General features: G+C 41.0%; 2 protein-coding genes across 9 annotated transcripts in view; one reads left to right on the top strand and one right to left on the bottom strand.

Moving 5' to 3' along the window:
- The window catches only part of STARD3NL (STARD3 N-terminal like), a 50,015-nt gene extending 36,365 nt beyond the window's left edge, over positions 1 to 13,650 (top strand). For 7 of the 8 annotated variants that reach the window (XM_078059995.1, XM_078059992.1, XM_078059991.1 and 4 more), the window contains 6 exons: positions 84 to 161; positions 2,513 to 2,566; positions 2,680 to 2,797; positions 3,004 to 3,099; positions 11,658 to 11,733; positions 12,903 to 13,650. In XM_078059995.1, coding sequence (XP_077916121.1) covers positions 84 to 161; positions 2,513 to 2,566; positions 2,680 to 2,797; positions 3,004 to 3,099; positions 11,658 to 11,716 — 405 coding nt within the window. In that variant the 3' untranslated portion in view covers positions 11,717 to 11,733; positions 12,903 to 13,650. Of the gene's footprint in view, positions 1 to 83; positions 162 to 2,512; positions 2,567 to 2,679; positions 2,798 to 3,003; positions 3,100 to 11,657; positions 11,734 to 11,971; positions 11,995 to 12,902 lie in introns of all 8 variants that reach the window. The other variant, XM_078059990.1, reaches the window with a different exon arrangement.
- Positions 13,651 to 16,798: 3,148 nt separating this feature from the next.
- The window catches only part of LOC144379699 (uncharacterized), a 26,426-nt gene continuing 26,221 nt past the window's right edge, over positions 16,799 to 17,003 (bottom strand). Inside the window, exon 4 of the mRNA XM_078059871.1 lies at positions 16,799 to 17,003. This exon is cut by the window's right edge and continues 404 nt beyond it. The gene's annotated coding sequence lies outside the window, so the exon portion shown is untranslated.

Genomic DNA, 17,003 nt, shown 5'->3' with positions numbered 1-17,003 from the left:
TTTGGTGAGTTCTTCATAAAACTCAATTATTTTATATTTGTATCTGTTTTTTAAAACTTACCTTGTCTTTTTTTTTAATACAGCTTTTGGCAGTTTTTCGGTTTAAAGTGTTAATACTTGCATATGCTGTGTGCAGACTGCGCCATTGGTGGGCCATAGCGGTGAGTAGGTTTGTGTGAGTGGTTCATCTCCTCCAGTGCTGCTCACGACAGGGACGGGCTGGGGGAGAATGCGCTTTTCATCTGGGTTGAACTCTGCTAGCTTCTCCTGAGTCCCCTTCCTCCACCTTCAGTAGGTTCAACACGCCGGGGCAGCTTTCCAGTGGTGATGAGTAACTAGCTGCGTCTCAGTGGATACTGAGCCAGATGAGGAACATAGAGCACCAACAGTGATGCTTGGCCAAGCACCAACGCACCCTCCACCTCACTTTGCAAATGAGTGTTGAGATCAGCACCTGTGTCGCAAAGATACTTGGAAAATTTCCCCTTTGGTTGAAACTGCTTGGTAATTTTTCATGACTCGCTCTCTGCTTATTTTGATAATTGCCTTTCTTGCTATTTTATCCCCTCCCTCCAATATTAAAGGGAAAAGTGCCCATGCTCCTTTTTATTGTTGCCTTCAGGCTTCTTGAAGGCAGTGGTGTTTTTAAAGATTTATTTACTTTAGAGAGAGAGAGCATGCAAGGGGAGGGGGAGAGACAGAGAACCTGAAGCAGACTCCCTGCTGAGCTCCGAGCTGGATGCGGGGCTCGATCTCTCAACCCTGAGATCATGACCTGAGCTAAAACCAAGAGTCAGATGCTTAACCAACTGAGCCACCCAGGCACCCCGAGGGCGGTGGTGTTTTTGCTCATCTCTGTTTCTTTGCATCTGGCTCGGAGCTTTCGCACATGCTTTTCACCGTCAGTAAATATTTACTGGTTAAAAGAAGAATTATAAGCCTTTCTGCCTCAATTATTTTTGCCATTTCTGCAGATATCTGAACACTTGCCTTTCGGAGAGCTCTAATAAGCCAGGTGTATGGGGGGAATGTTGAGCTCCCCCAGCTGGAGAGAACTGCTCAGGAATACCTGCAGTCCTGCTTCTGGAGTGAGGCCTCGGGGTGTGTGTGGGGGCCGGCATGGCTAGCCCAGCTGAGGACAGACTCTCTCCTAAGACACAGTCCACTGGGAGCCACATCGGCCTGGGGCTTCTCTTCTGAGCATCCACAGAATCATAGGACTGACATCAGACCATCAGCTGAGCCACATGCTAATGTGTCTCAGATGTAGGCTGACAGTATTAGCCAGACTTGACTCCCTTTCCTGAATACATTTTTGCTGGTAACAAATTGCTGTGATTATCCATTCCCAGTTTTCTACAGCTGTCCCATTTGAGACATTCTACTCAAGAGTCTCCTTAATGTACACTAGTGTTTGTCAGACCATCTGTCTCAGTATTTGTTCCAGAGGAGTGAGTGACTTTCAGTGAGTTTTTAGAAAGTATCTTCAATATCTATTTTTTAAATTTTAAAAATTTTTTTTAAAGATTTTACTTATTTGTCAGGGAGAGAGAGAGCATAAGCAGGAGGAGCTGCAGGCAGAGGGAGAGGGAGAAGCAGACTCCCCACTGAGCAGGGAGCCCCATGAGGGACTCGATCCCAAGACCCTGGGATCATGACCTGAGCCGAAGGCAGACGCTTAACCGACTGAGCCACCCAGGCGCCACAAGTATCTTCAATATCTTAACCAAATTATGAAGTGATGGATCATGATTAGCACATCCATTTGATTATTTTTGATTTTTCTTTTTAAAAACATTTGCAGAGGGGCATCAGCTAGCTGGAAGGAGGACTAACCTAGTACCTAAAAAGGTACTAAGTGTCACCCTATAAAGTTAGTTAGTGTCAGAATGTAAAATGCCTCCTCTTCCAGGAAGCTCACTGGCTGCAGGGTGTGTGTGTGTGTGTGTGTGTGTGTGTGTGTGTGTGTGTGGTGATTTGCTAACCAATGCTGGCTCTGCAGCTGTGTTAATACTTACAGAGCTTCACACCTGATGTCCCCTGACCCCATTCTGTCAGTCAGGCTCCTGTTGGCATCACTCTGGGCAGGTGTCATGTCGCTAGGAACCCTAGTTGGGGGATGAGGGACAAGGTCCTGTGGGATGATCTCTGGGCTCCCAACCACTAGGGGGAGCCCCGCCTCTGCATTTCAGGGGTCCCTTCTGTGGGGAGAGTGCCTTTGCATGTTGCACCTATTGGGGGACAAAACTTAGGTTCCCAGCACACTAGCCTGCTAGATACTGGGAGGAGGGAGAGCACCAGTAGCCAGGGAGGGATCGGGCACCACGGAGAAGCCCACGTTGGCCCAGTGCGCGTTCAGGGGCTGGAGACAGAGTGATGTGGGCAGGAGCCGGGCCTGGCTGAGCTTTTCCAGGCATTAGGAGCTTCTGGCTCAATCAGGTGTGTTTGGGGGCAGGTGTCTTCCCCACGTAAAATGTCTAATTCGAATGGTGCTGGATTATGTGTCTTTCAGCTGACGACAGCAGTGACCAGTGCCTTTTTACTCGCAAAAGTGATCCTCTCAAAGGTACAGCCTCCCACGCTTTCTTACAGTTACCATCTATAATGGTGAAGTCTCATTTTCCAGTGTGAGCTCCTGGTAACCGCATTTCCCTCTCCTGGTCACGTCTGTCCTTCCAGCTTTTCTCCCAAGGGGCTTTCGGCTACGTGCTCCCCATCATTTCATTCCTCCTTGCCTGGATTGAGACGTGGTTCCTGGATTTCAAAGTCTTACCTCAAGAGGCAGAAGAGGAAAATAGTAAGTGTCCCCCAGGCTAGGCTACTGAGAGCGGCTAGGGACCGAGCTAGAAGGAAGACCTGGAAGTGCTGATTGGAACGGAGCTTAGCTTTGTGCTAAGACTTCTTTTCAGTGTAATGTTAACAGCATCTTATTGTGGCTAACCTTGCCAAGAAGCTACCAGAATTGTGACATCAGCCTCAGCATCTGCATTTCTTCTCTTCCAGGACTCCTGATAGTTCAGGATGCTTCAGAGAGGGCGGCACTTATACCTGGTGGTCTTTCAGATGGTCAGTTTTATTCTCCACCTGAATCTGAAGCAGGTAAAAAAATGTGATTATCATTTGTGTTTTCATCCATCACTCAATAGCTCGGCCCTCCCTCCCGCTCCTTCACTCCCTCTGCTCTCAAAACACTGAGCAGACATTAAACACAGCAGACACTGAGGATACGACAGTAACTGAGACGTGGTCTTGCTGTGGGACCCGTGGTGAGACCCAGAGTGTAAGATAAATGTACCCGAGGGTCACAGATCCTATGACATGCGATCTGCATCTCAGAAGACAGGCGGAGCAGGGGAAGGGTCTTGATGCTCTCTTATTCCCTGCAACCCCTTCACCTGACCGTCCTCCAGGACCCCCCTCTGTGAGAAGGGATCTTGGTCCACCCGGTTGCCCACGACAGAGACCAGAGCCTCCCTGTGGACCCGCTCTTTCTCAGGGCTCCCATCCCATTGCTCCCCCTGCCATTTCCATCCTCTGTATTCTTGCCTCCTGGGTCTCATGCATTGTACCACCTCCTGTCTCCTCCACCTTCCACTCAGCCTTTCCTGCTGCGGTTCCTGCACCAGCCTCCTGTGTCCCTGCCTCAGCCTCTCCCAGCCCCACCAGAGAGCCATGTGACAGAGCACTTGCATTGCTCCAGGGGTTCCTGAATCCACTCTAGGAGGCGAAAGTCTCATTATTCCTGTTTCAGAGATGAGCAGATTGAAGCACAGAAAAGGGAATAATTTGTGCAAGGTCATAGTAAGAGGTGGAGCTAGAGTTTGAACCCCGGCTCAGTGTTAGAGTCCACACTCACAGTTAATCTATATGTGGACTTTCAGTATTAATGGAAATGCAGCATTGATCACATCTTCTGCCCAAAAGCCTTCACTGGCGGAAGGGATTAAGGAAGTCATGGTCCTTAGCCTGGCAGCAAGCACCAGTTTGACCTCACCAGTTGTCCAACCTCCCAGTACTGTCTCCCTATGTTCCCTTCTTAGCTTTGCTGAAAACATTGCATGCCCAAACCCTCAAGCCATTGCTCAGCGTGCTTTCTTATCCTTTCCACTGTTGCTCTGCAGTCCTACTCTCCACTCACAGGAGGGAAGGCTTCTCCCACCCCACCCCCACCCCCTGGCTGCCGGGAGGGTGTTCTCTGCATTTCCTCAGGGACTCTTCCCCCAACCCTGTCATCTGTGCTGGCTGCACTGCCCTCAGCCCTGACCTGGCCTGTTTCTACCACTGGGGTTGCAGACTGAGTTGGAGACTGCATTATTTTATTCCCAGCATTGAGCTCAGTAAGTAATGAAAAACACACACACACACACACACACACACACACACACACACACACACACACACACACACGATAGTAGAGCAGATTCCAGGCAGAAAGACTCATGTGAGTGATCAGAGGCACAGCAAGGGGACAGCGAATCGGGAACTCCAAGTAACTTGATACTCTGAACTACTTGGGTTGGATCTAAAAGCAGGGTAAAACACGAAAGCACAGAATTAGATAAAATACAGATATGAGCTAGCAGAAGATCTCTTTCTCAGCCAACAGTAGCTCAAATAAGTATTAAACTTTTGCATACCTCATTATGAGAATTACTGAGTTTTTTTTGTCATAGGACTCATTCTTTTGAATAAAAGAAGTTCACATTGTTGTTCATGCTTTTATATAGATTTTATTTTTCTAAGTAATAAAGGTTCTCAGTAGTAATGTATTTACTTACTTAGAAGTTCAGAGCAGCAGGATAATAATACAGGAAGAATACCACTTAGACATTCTTCATCAAGCTGCAGTTCTGAATCCATTGGCTTCCTGCCTCTGACTTTTACCGCCACCTAGTGGTGTTTGAGAGCATTACCATTTCATTGGATCCTGAGCTGAACTAGAACTAGAGCATTGGCAGGGTGTCGTGCTGGTACTGCTTTGTTCAAGGCAAAATGCAGGTAAGTTGCAGGCAGAGAAGAAGTGTTCAAAGTGACGTACTTTATTGTATTATATTTTCACTGAACATTCAAGTTAGGAAAGAATTAAAATTAAAAACTATTAATGGAATCAATGTGCCTAGAACATAAGATTCGACTCTAAAGCACAGCTGGCTCATTCGGGCAGTGGCAGAGTCTGTGCTCCTGCTGCCCTGGGATGGATCCAGCGCTGATGGGCCCCTGGTGGAGGAGAGGGCGTCTGGGGGCTGCTTGCCTTCTCCTGACTTTCTTTCTCCAACACCTAGTGCATGGCCGGCACAGAGTAGATGTAGAGATGTGGAAGGAATGGGTGAGAAGAGAGAGAAAGAAAGACATCAGAGGCACCAAAAATTAAAATCTTAGCACTTTTTCTTGTAAAGGATAGGCTTGAAATTTAGTATCTTAGAGACTTGGAATATTAGTACCTTTTGTTAGATATACTTTGAAAGGATATAAAGGTGGTGTGTTTGCAGGTTTGCATGTTGGCCTAACCGTGTCCTGCTTCCCCGTGTATTCAATGAAGGAACGAGGAAGCACAGTCCTCTGTCAGACGATTGGGCTGAAGGTGTTATGTGTGGTCAGACAGCTGAAGTGAACCAGTCGTGATGCTGAGGAAAAGTTAGTTACCTTGTAAATCATCGAAAGACTTAATTTGAAGAATAGTTCAATTGCATCATATAATCTGTGCTAAGCAAATCTAGAGAAAGACACTGTAATTCTAATTTTACACTTTCTAATAGCAACCAGCCATACATGCTGGTTTGCCCTGGACAGTCTTGGCTAACTCCTGGGGTTCCATGTAATTATTATTAGAACTCCTTTGATCTATAGGAAATGTTCTTGTTTAGATGATCAATTCTATGGTCACCTGATGTGTAATCAATAGATTTGAAACACAGTTTTTCTACTTTTTATTAAAAATTTTGAAGTGTATTAAAACATCACCACTGAGGATACTATCTAACCTTGATTAAAAAAAAAAAAAGAATAACTTTAATGAGTTATAATTTGCATACCATAAAATTGACCCATTGTAAATAGGCAATTGCATGATTTTTATACTTTAAAGCCAACATCACAGTATAATTTTAGAGCACTTTTATCATCCAAAAATATTTTGTATCTAATACTCGCTCCTATTTCCAGTCCTAGATAAACCACTGATCTACTTTCTGTCTTGAAAATATGCCCTTTTTGGACAATTAATACAAATATCACAGAATATGTAATTTTTGCATGTGGCTTCTTTTACTTAGTATGATGTTCTTGACAGCCATTCATGTTGTGGCATGTGTAAGTCGTTTGTTCCTTATGTGACTCAATACTATTCCGTTTTATGGGCATACAGTGTTTTCTTTATTTATCAGTGGCTAGACATTGGAATTGTTGGCAGTTTTTGCTATTATGACTAATCCTGCTATGAACTTTTATGTGCATGTCTTTGTGGGGACATTTGTTTTATTTTTCTTAGATTCCTAGGAGAGGACTCGCTGGGTATTATGGCAAGTTTCTGTTTAACTTTTCAAGTGATTGCCAAAGTGTTCTCCAAAGTTGCTGTACCATTTCACATTCCTTCCAGCAGTGTGTAAGGATTTGTTTCTCCATGTACTCACCCACACTTGGCAGAGGCTTTTTGATTATAGTTATTCTGGCAGGTATGAAGTGCTGTCTCCTTGTGGTTTTCACTTGTGCCTAAGGACTGGTGACCTTGAGAACCTTTTCATGAGCTTATTAATTATTCATTTATCTTCTTTGGAGAGATGTCTATTTTACCACCTTTTTTTAAGTTATGTTGTTTGTCTTCTTATTGAATTTTAAAAGTTCCTTAGACGTTCTAGATAAAAGTCCTTTATCAGATAAAAGTCCTGCTTCTGCAGGGTGACCACATCAGTTCTCCAACTTTGTTCTTTTTCAATGTTGTTTTGTCTATTCTAGGTCTTTTGGGTTTTCATGTCCATTTTGGGATGAGCTTGTTAATTTTTGTGAGTAAAGCCTACTACATTGGGTTTATAGATGAATTTGGGAAGAATTGCCATCACGACAATATTGAATCTTCTAATCCATGAACATGGACCCTCTCTGCATTTATTTAGATACTCTTTAATTTTCCTCTGCATTGTTTTGTAATTTTCAGCATACAAGTTTTGCTCTTCTTTTGTTGAATTAATTCCTAAGCGTTTTATCCTTTTTAGTTCTATAGTAATGGAATTGTTTCCTTAATTTCATTTTCATATTTTCCATGCTAGTATATAAAAATTCCACTGATATTTTGTGTATGGAATGTGTACCTTGTGACAATGCTAAGCTTGTTCATGAGTTCTAGTTTTGGTTTTGTGTGTATGTAGATTCCATGGCATTATCTGCATATAGGATCATGTCATCTTCAGTTAAAGACTTTTTTACTTTTAATTTTCACTCTGTTAAATGTATTTATTTATTTTTCTAGTTGCACTGTCTAGAACCATAATACCATGTTAAATAGAAATGTCAAGAGCACACATCCTTGTCTTGTTCCTGGTCTTTCGGGGGATGCAGTCAGTCTTTCAACATTAAGTATGATATTAGCTGTGGGTTTTCACAGATGCCCTTTATCAGGTTGAAGAAGTTTGCTTTTATTCTTAGTGTGAGAGTTTTTATCATGAATAGGCATTAAATTTTTTACATGCTTTTTATGCATCTATTGAGATGATAGTATGGTTTTTATCCTATATTCAATTGATATGATGATGTACATTAAGTAATATTAATATATCACATCAACTGTTTATATAGGATAAATCCCACTTGGTCATGTTGTATAATCCAGTATTATTTTTCTGGATTTGACTTGCTAATATTTTCCTGAAAATGTTTGTACGTATATGTACATATGAAATATATGCTCATGATATTTTACTTACTGGTCTGTAGTTCTCTTATTATGTCCTTGGCTTTAATATCAGTAATGCTGACCTCATAGAATACATTAGAAAGTCTTTCCAAACACACTATTTTCTGAATGAATTCTTCTTATGAATGATTAATATTATTTTTCCTTTAAATTTTGATAAATTCATCAATGAAACCATCAGGAACAAGAATTATCTTGTGGAAAGACTTCTAATTACTAACTCAGTTTCTTTACCTATTGTATATAGATGTATTCAGATTTTTTATTTCTTGAGTCTATTGATAATTTGTGTCTTTCTAGGAATTCATCATTTCTTCTGAATTACTTATTTGTTGACATAAATTATTCATAATATTCCCTTATGATCATTTTTAACTTCTGCAGAATTGGTAGTGATGTTCTTTTTCTCTAGTTTTGGTAATTTGTGTCTTCTCTCGTTTCCTCTTTGTAACTCTAGGTTGAGGTTTATCAAACTTGTTGATATTTTCAAAAAACTGGCTTGTTTACATTGGTATTTCTCTCTTGTTTTTCTGTATTCTGCTTCAGTTATTTCTATTCCAGTTTTTATTTCCTTTATTCTGTTTGGGTGGGTTTAGCTTGCTCTTCTTTTCCATGTTTGATTTTACATTTTTCTTTTCTGATGTAGGCATTTTTAAAGCTATAAATTTTCTTCTAGGCATTGCTTTGGCAACCTCTTATGAGGTTTGGTGTGTTATGTTTTTATTTTCATGCACTCTTGGCTTTCAGCAGGTTGCCTATTAGGTGAACCTATTTGTATATAGCCCAGTCAGTATTTCTTTACTTTATTAGATGTGTAGATTAATATTTCTCAGCAAAATTGGCCCAAACTCTTAACCGTAAGGGAGTTTGGGCCATTGTTTCTTCAAACATTTTTCCTGTTCTTTTTTTTTTCTTTCTGCTCTATCTGGGAGTCCCATTCCATTAATGCTATCTCATTGGTCTCTGAGCTCTGTTCAATTTTTCTTCAGTTTTTTTCTCTGTTACTCAGCTTGGATAACATACAGCGCTATTTTCAGGTTCACAGATTATTTCTTCTGCCAATTTGAATATTCTCTTAAACTCCTCTAGAGAATATTCCACTTATTATATTTTTCTATTCCACATTTTACTTTTAAGTATCTTTTCTTTTTTATAATTTATCGCATCCTTTAGAATATCTGTTTGTTCATTTATTGTTGTCAGACTTTACTTCTTTAAACATGGCTTTCTGTGCTTTCTTGAACATATTTATAATAGCTGCTTTGAAGTCTTTGTCTGCTAAATAAAAAACCTGGACACACTCAGAGACAGTTTCTATTGAGTTGTCAGGGTTTCCCCTGTGCCTGAGAATAGTCACACTTTTTGATTCCTTGCCTTTTTTTTTAATTGAAAAATATTTTGTTGATAAAAATGGTAGCAACTCTAGAGTCTGATTTTTTTTTCCCAAAAGGTTGCTTTTATTGTTATTTTTTTGCTTAAAAAATTGCTTAGGCTAAATCTGTGAAATTATGTCCCTTGTAGTATGTGGCTCTTGATGGTTCTACTCAAGGTTTTTTTTGATTTGTTTTGTTTTTTTAATTTTAAGCCTAGCTCCCCAGGGACCACCTCTGTGTCTACATAGTTTTGTGGTAGCCAGTGATTGGATGGAGATTGTGCTTAAGCACCTTGATAAGACTTCCATCCTCTGTTATGTGAAATAAATCAGAGAAGGACAAATACCATATGGAATTTAAGAAAGGAAAAAAAGACAAAGAAAAAAGCAGACTCAAATATAGAGAACAAAATTGTTACCAGAGGGGGAGGTAGGTGGGCAGATGGGCGAAATAGGTAAAGGGGATTAAGAGTACATTTATTGGGATGAGCACTGAGTAATGTTTGGAATTGGTGAATCACTATATTGTACCCCTGAAACTAATACAACAGTATACATTAGTTATACTGGAAATTTAAAAAAAGACCTCCATCCTCTGACAGATAGTTATGTGTATATATTGAGTAGCATATTCAGATTTTAGGGAATTTCAAGTTTTCCTCTGCTTGTCTCTTTGCTGAGTCTTTTCACATCTCTGCATATGTCCAAAGCCTCAGGATTGACCAGGAGGCTCTTTTGGGTGTCTGCTAAGCATGCACACAGCTTCAGCCCAGCACATGCTTGCTGCAGCCACGACCCCAACCGCAGACCAGCAGAGCCCCTGGCCTTCCTGCTTGCACACCACACAGCTTGTCAGCTCGCCTTCACGTCACTCCCCACCCCCAATTAACTCAGCTCCTCACACTGTGTAACTCTGCTGCCAGTCCTCATGGCCTGTCCTATCTTGGAAGAACCTTCATGCGTATTGAGCTGAGTACTGGGAGGTGGGAAAGGAATGGAACCAGCTCTCGGCAAGAGCACTACTGTTTTTTCCTATCTGCAGCTTTTCAAGCATAAACACTTCTAGATTGTTGTATGTCTTTGGACAATTCCCAACTGCTAAAAGGTTAGTTTTATTTATCTAGTCCAGTTTTATAGTTGCTTTTCAAGGAGATTTGTTAAGTTCACTTGACCATAACCAGAAGGCCTTGCTAGCATTTATTTTTAAATTATGTAAAACATACATATTACTACGTTTTAATTAAAAGTTTGGCTTTATTTAGGAGTCCCAAATAATTCCAAGACATGTCAGCTTGTTGTGGCTCAAATGCCATTAGTCTGACAGGTGGAAATAAGTCCAGAAACAGGAAGACTTGGTATGACGATCTTCCTCAGACTCATTTCCAAGTGAGAACGCATTAATCTGCCCCAGTGTGACTATGATTTACGGCAATTTAAGAGGATGGGAAGTGAAGCCTTCTGACCACTATTTATGTTGCCACAAGCTTAACCTGAGCCGTGTGACATTTATGAGGTTAAGATGTGGGGCATGATCTTTTCTTAAGTTTCTCTGCTATTCATTCTCCTGCTATAATGCAGGCAGACATTCTCAGAAGAAAAAATGTGCTGTTTGAGGTGTATTATCTGACCAGTGGGAAGCAGCTCTGGCTTTCAGCCGGCTCCTCCTGAGGCAGGCTGCTTCCTTTGTGTGTGAGAAGGCTCTATCCCTCACCTGCTGCCTTGTCTTCCCATGGATCTTGTTTTATGTCCCTTCCCTGATTGCGAGAGTAACACTTACCTTTTATAAAAATGCACAGAACAGCAATCACAGAACCTGTCCTTCAAACTCTGTGCCACGTCAGTGTTGACAGCAGTTCGTCTCCTGCTCGTTTTGTGTTTGTAATTCCACGTAATTGTCATACTGCTAGTATTATTTATACCCTTTTTTTAAAATTATAATTTAAAAATTATAAAGTCAGTTTGTTGTACATATTTTGGAATATTCAGAAATGATTCAAGTCATCTGGTTATTTTCTTGTAGGCTTTCTGATTGGCACATCTGTACTTAAGTTTTTATTTTTGTAATTATCCTATGGGATATCGTTCTTTTCATTACATATTTGCTTTTACTTTATAAAATGCGCATTTTTCATGCTGTAATGAGCTATGTATATATAAGTGGATACAAGATATTTATGGAAATAATTTTTAAACTTCTAGTCTCAGACATCTAGTTTTTTTTTCCTGATTTTTAGCAAAATCTACTTAATGGAAAACAAGTATCATTTCATCAGACGTATTTCCTAAACAAATAATTCCAGAATGAAATGGTAGGCTCAAATGTACGAAAAATATAAGGTTCACCTTTTTTTTTTCTCTTTCCTTTTCCCTACCTTGTAGGATCTGAAGAAGAAGCTGAAGAAAAGCAGGACAGTGAAAAACCACTTTTGGAACTATGAGTACTACTTTGGTTAAAGTAAGTGTTTGAAAGTGAAAGTGTAACAAGAAACTAGTTAAATATGGATCATTTCTTTGAGTCGATTCAAGGTCAAATTTAATAATATAAATACAAATATATAGCCAGATTTATCCTAGTCACATGAATTTATAGTTATATTTTATTCATGTAAAATTTAACATTCTTTTGCATAGATGTGTATTTGTAAAGTATGAAAAATAACTCAGAGCTCAAATTTCTTTTTTTTTCCCTTGAGGTAAAACTGGCATATAACATTAGGTAAGTTTCAGGTGTACAACATTAGAATTCGGTATTTGTATACCCTACAAATCACTACTGCAATGTGATCACCATCATAAGTCTAGTTACCATCCACATTTCTACAGAATAAGGATGAGTTCATTATTGTTTACTTAGCCAGAATGTCTCCATGTCAGATGTTGTTCAGTTACAAACCCTATCTGTGTGAGGGTAGCGGTCCCAAGGGATGTGGGTACCAAGTGTCTCTGTCTACACCTGAGCACGTGGGACTAGAATGGTAAGTGACCATCCCAGGTGGCACAGCTAGCAAGGGGCAGAGCTGGGACTCAGGCCCCCCCAGTCTGGTACCAGGGTCCGCCCTGGCCCTGCACCCAGATATCCCCCAAGTGCTGTGGAGCTTCTGTGAAGAACCGTGTGGTCCAATCAGAGCAGGAGGTCATGGGCCTCCAGGTGGGGCCTGTTGTTCAGTCACTTCAGATCATCAAAGGAAAACACTTTAGCCTCAGAAATGCCAGCAAATAAACACAAAGTGAATTGTAGTAGCAGCAGCTCTGCCTAATTATGTGAGGACAGAAGGAAAGTGGTGGCCGGCTCGGAGCTGCCGAGCAGCTGGGAGAGGTGGGGACAGGCCACAGAGTAGCCTGGACTGGTGAGTGGGCCCTGTTTCTTCACCCCCAAGGCCCCAACACACTCCAGACCTGCTTTCTGCATCGGTGGTTGAGACGCAGCAAAGATGGAGGCCTCTGAATAGTAAAGCTCTAAAATGCCTTAAAATAAATTCTTGTGTGGCCTCACCCAGGTCCTTTTGTGTCTGTAACAGCCCATCTTCAGCACACAAACTTTCTCATAAAAATATAAGGCAAAGCGTAGCACTTTACTTTTTAACACTGTAGCTCAAATTTTTTTATATTCTCTCTTTTTCTAAGTGTGAAAATCCGTCATTGAAAGTCACTGGAGGGAAGAAAAAGGACCAGAGCTGGGTCTTCCTATTGAAAGTTGAAGGTGACATCCACTGCTGACTTTAATGAATGGCTAATAAAGAATTTATTTATTGTAATACCTCATAGACATTGTACCAGATCACGTACATTTAGGACCTGCCTGTGGCTGGTAAGATAATGTGATGATCCATCCTGTGTTAGTGAGACTGAGTCTGATCTGTTCATGAATAGTTGGAGCAAAGTCTTGTGCTGTATTCCTGATCAAAAGACTTATGAATATATTGGAATAACACTTTTTTAGTAAGCAAAATATCTTTTTATTTGATTCGCAGTTGGAATTTTTTGTTTCATGTCTCAGATTTCTTTTGTATTTCTTTTGTAACATCCAACATTTCCCTTGTGTTTTTTAACTCACGCTTATGCGCTCTTTGTACAATTTTAAAAAGTAATAAATACCAACATATCAAAATGGTTCATTTTATTTTTCTTGTTTTGCATTATGTATTTGGCTTGAAGTATTGGAATTACCAAAGGGGCCCAGGAGGGAATGTGAGTACATATACAGCATAACCATTTTTGTATTATTTTCATTATGAAATAGCATCTTTCTCTGAGAAGTATGGTTCTGAAATAGTGTGAGACTCTTTATTTTGAATCTACAGTCTGAACTCATTGCCATCATTTCTCTTTGTGTGGCTAATTTGAATTAAAATAAACTAAATTATATTGTGAACTCTTTCTTTCCAACATGAATATTTCCCTCAAGGCTTCATGCGAAGACAGTGTGTCTCTTAGTTTTCTTTCCTTATTAATTGTGTCCTTCAAGAAAAACTCAGTTATGAGTACTGACTGGTGCTGGTTTGGCAGGAAAGTAGCCATTTGTGCAGGTCAGATCAGCTCTGCTGGACCCTCAGCACACTTACCTGATGTGTATGTCTTCTGTGGAGCCTTGCTCAGTCTGACTCTACTGAAGGGACTGAAATGACTCAGTCTATGACATTCAGTTACACAGGTGAACTCAGGGCCTCCTATATCTGTGTTCTTGTGAGGGAAGAAGCACCTGCTGTTGTGATGTCTCTAGTCTACCTGTGCTGGTAGCTTCATGGGCGTGAATCTCGTGTCACCCTGTCCACACTGACAAAATGAGACTGAAAATAGGAGCCTCAGTAAATCACCTGCCATGCAAAAATGCAGATCCTGGTGGAATGTCAGGGATCACCTAGTGCTAGAATTAGAATTCGGTATTTGTATACCTTACAAATCACTACTGCAATGTGATCACCATCATAAGTCTAGTTACCATCCACATTTCTACAGAATAAGGATGAGTTCATTATTGTTTACTTAGAAGTCTGCGTGCTGTTTCCTTCAGAGCAGTGTCATCGGAGTGGACTGAGGGAGCAGCATCTCAACAGTCCTGGTCATACGATCCCAACTCATGTAGCAGGTGCTGGAATGAACTTGGTATAAAATAGGGGGACCCCTCACCCACAGCCTCACAGTATGTTTGGCAGCATGAGCATGTGCAGATGGATATGTTCTTTCCATTAGCTGTGGCCTTTTGGAAGTGAGCAAAGTCAGCTGTGGTTTAACTGTCATTTCATCTTCCAACACCCGAGCCACCGCTTGCACAGCCCCAACCAGCAGGGGCCGGTTTGACTTCAAGCATTTTCCACAAATCAACCACATTTGACAGAGCACGTTGACAAAACAAGCCTGAGAAAATAAAGCACCATCACCACACCAGCGCCCTCCTGCCCCCCACACTGTCTCCTGCACCACCACCTTCCCCCTCTCTTTACCTCCCAGTCCAGGCAGCCCAGATCCAGTTGGGGAAGGAAGGTGCTAAGGAGTTGGAAGCCACGGGAGACACTGCCTAGGAGCCCCCGCCGTGACATCAGCCCACACAGCTTTAGGTCTTTTGCTAGTTCTCCTCTGTGCCTCTGTGCTTTCCACGTGCAGTAACAGGTCCAGATCTCTCAGTAGAGGCTCAGACATTTGTCCTAAGAGGTCTGATCACATTCTTGAGAATCAAGGAGTAGACCGAAATTAAATTTCCACTTTCTTGTATCTGGTGGGTCTTATGTTGTTTCCACCAGGGAACCTCTACTTGGTTTCCAACAGAACCTGTTTCACAGAAACTGAAGCTGATTGTAAGTAAACAAAAAATCCTTCCCAATTTTAAATGAGACATTGTTTTATTCTAATATATAAAAACTTCTACTTCAAAAGGATTCATTAGAAAAGAAAAATAAACAATCACTTTCTTGTTCACCTACTGACCATGCATTGAACATTTTGTTTTACACCCATGTTTGAAAAGATACACATATTATTACTCAATAGAAACCATGTTCAAAGGACTGAACAAATATTGCACACAAAAAAATATATAAACAGACTCAATATATGAAAAGATGGTTATCCTCATCAGAGAAAAACAAACTCACCTTGGTGGAATACTGTTTTTCACGTGTCAGATTAGCACAATCCTGATGTTTGACAGCAGTGTCCTGATACTCACCTACAAAGTGGTAGAAACGCACAGTGGTACTCTCTCTATTGGGTAAGCTGGTGGTACCTGTCAAAGTGACCAGTCCACATGTCCATAGTGACATAAAGCAATATTATAATTTCAGCGTATTTTATAATAGTAAAAGATTGGAAATGATCCACTGGTCTATCACAAGAAACTGATCTTATAAAGTATAGAGTCACCAGTGAAATACTTTGCAGCCACCCTGTATACTGACATAAAAAAACTTAAGGATGTATAAATGAGAAGTGCAGAATAATGTATGTTGTATACTACATTTGTGTTAGAAGGAAGAAAATCCGATTTGTGCATTTATTTTTTATATGTACATTCATATTGCGTACATTAAAACTGGAAGGATGCACAAGAAACAAAAGTGTGACCTGTAAGTGGGTGGGGAGGTAGAGACAGTGGTTGAAGGAAGATTATCCAATTCTGTTTTTAGAGTGTTTTCATTTTGGAACCACGTGAAGGTGTACTCTTAAGAATTTTAGGGTCCTGACATGCATAGTTCTTCAACAACATTTTCTGATTAATTTATCATTTCTTTGACAATCTACATTTTTTGTAGATGCATACTACTTCATCATACAACATCATTTAGTTTGTTTTAGTTTCTTACTGGGCAGTTGAGTTAATTTGGGACCTTTGTAAATGGTTGTATGGTATTGCACATAAATTTTAGTGCATACCTTTTGTGTGTGGGTGTGTGTGTGTATGCACACACATGCATGTGCGTGGGAGTGTCAGCTATTATTTCTAAAGTAGAGCTGCCAACAGTAGATGCTAATGCTGCTGAGGACTCACATGTGCCCCCAAAATTAACTCCTCTCATCCGCACAACTCCAGGAAACAGGACACACTGTATCTCCTTATTATGGATGAGAAAATTATGGCACAGAGTTCAAATAGCTATAGACCCAAGATTTCAGTCCAGGCACTTGGCGTTCAGAGTCCAAGCACTTAACGCCTCCGCCACCCTACCTTTCCAGTGTTAGTGGGGCTCTTACGGTGTTCTTGTGAGATCAGGAAACATCGTGCCCGTGACACACTGAGCACACCCACCAGTCATGCGACATGTTATACTGTCACCACAGAACGTCTTAAACCAAATGATCTGAATCTGCTGATCTTTGAAGGAGAAATAACCTGGGCACCTTCACTGGCTGTGGCCCCTGGGGCTGGTGTCCCAAAGAAGACGTCATAAGGAATATCTCAGGGTAAGAATTAGAAATGTGGAATTGACCATTATTACAATCACTGCTGAATTGGAAGTCTCAGTTGTCATGCTGTCCCCTCCTTGGACTCTCAGATTGCACCAAATGAAAGTACACAGAGGCCAAAGTAGACATTTAATTGTTTTTATTATGCCTATTTTGTAAAACAGTACAAAATTCAGGTAGCAAAGATTGCAGCTTCCAGATGTGTAGAATAAAAGGCTTCCAGGCAGTTGTCTGGGGAAGGAGCCCCAGGGGACATGACTAGAAGTTACATGTGGGCTGTACTCAGAGGCATGGGGACTGGGTGCCTGAGGAGCTGGTGGACATTAA

The sequence above is a fragment of the Halichoerus grypus genome, chromosome 12, assembly GCF_964656455.1.
Source record: "Halichoerus grypus chromosome 12, mHalGry1.hap1.1, whole genome shotgun sequence".
In the NCBI taxonomy this organism is placed as follows: Eukaryota; Metazoa; Chordata; class Mammalia; order Carnivora; family Phocidae; genus Halichoerus; species Halichoerus grypus.
The sequence above is the reverse complement of the archived record's forward strand: the minus strand, read 5'-3'. Positions and strand labels throughout refer to the sequence as shown.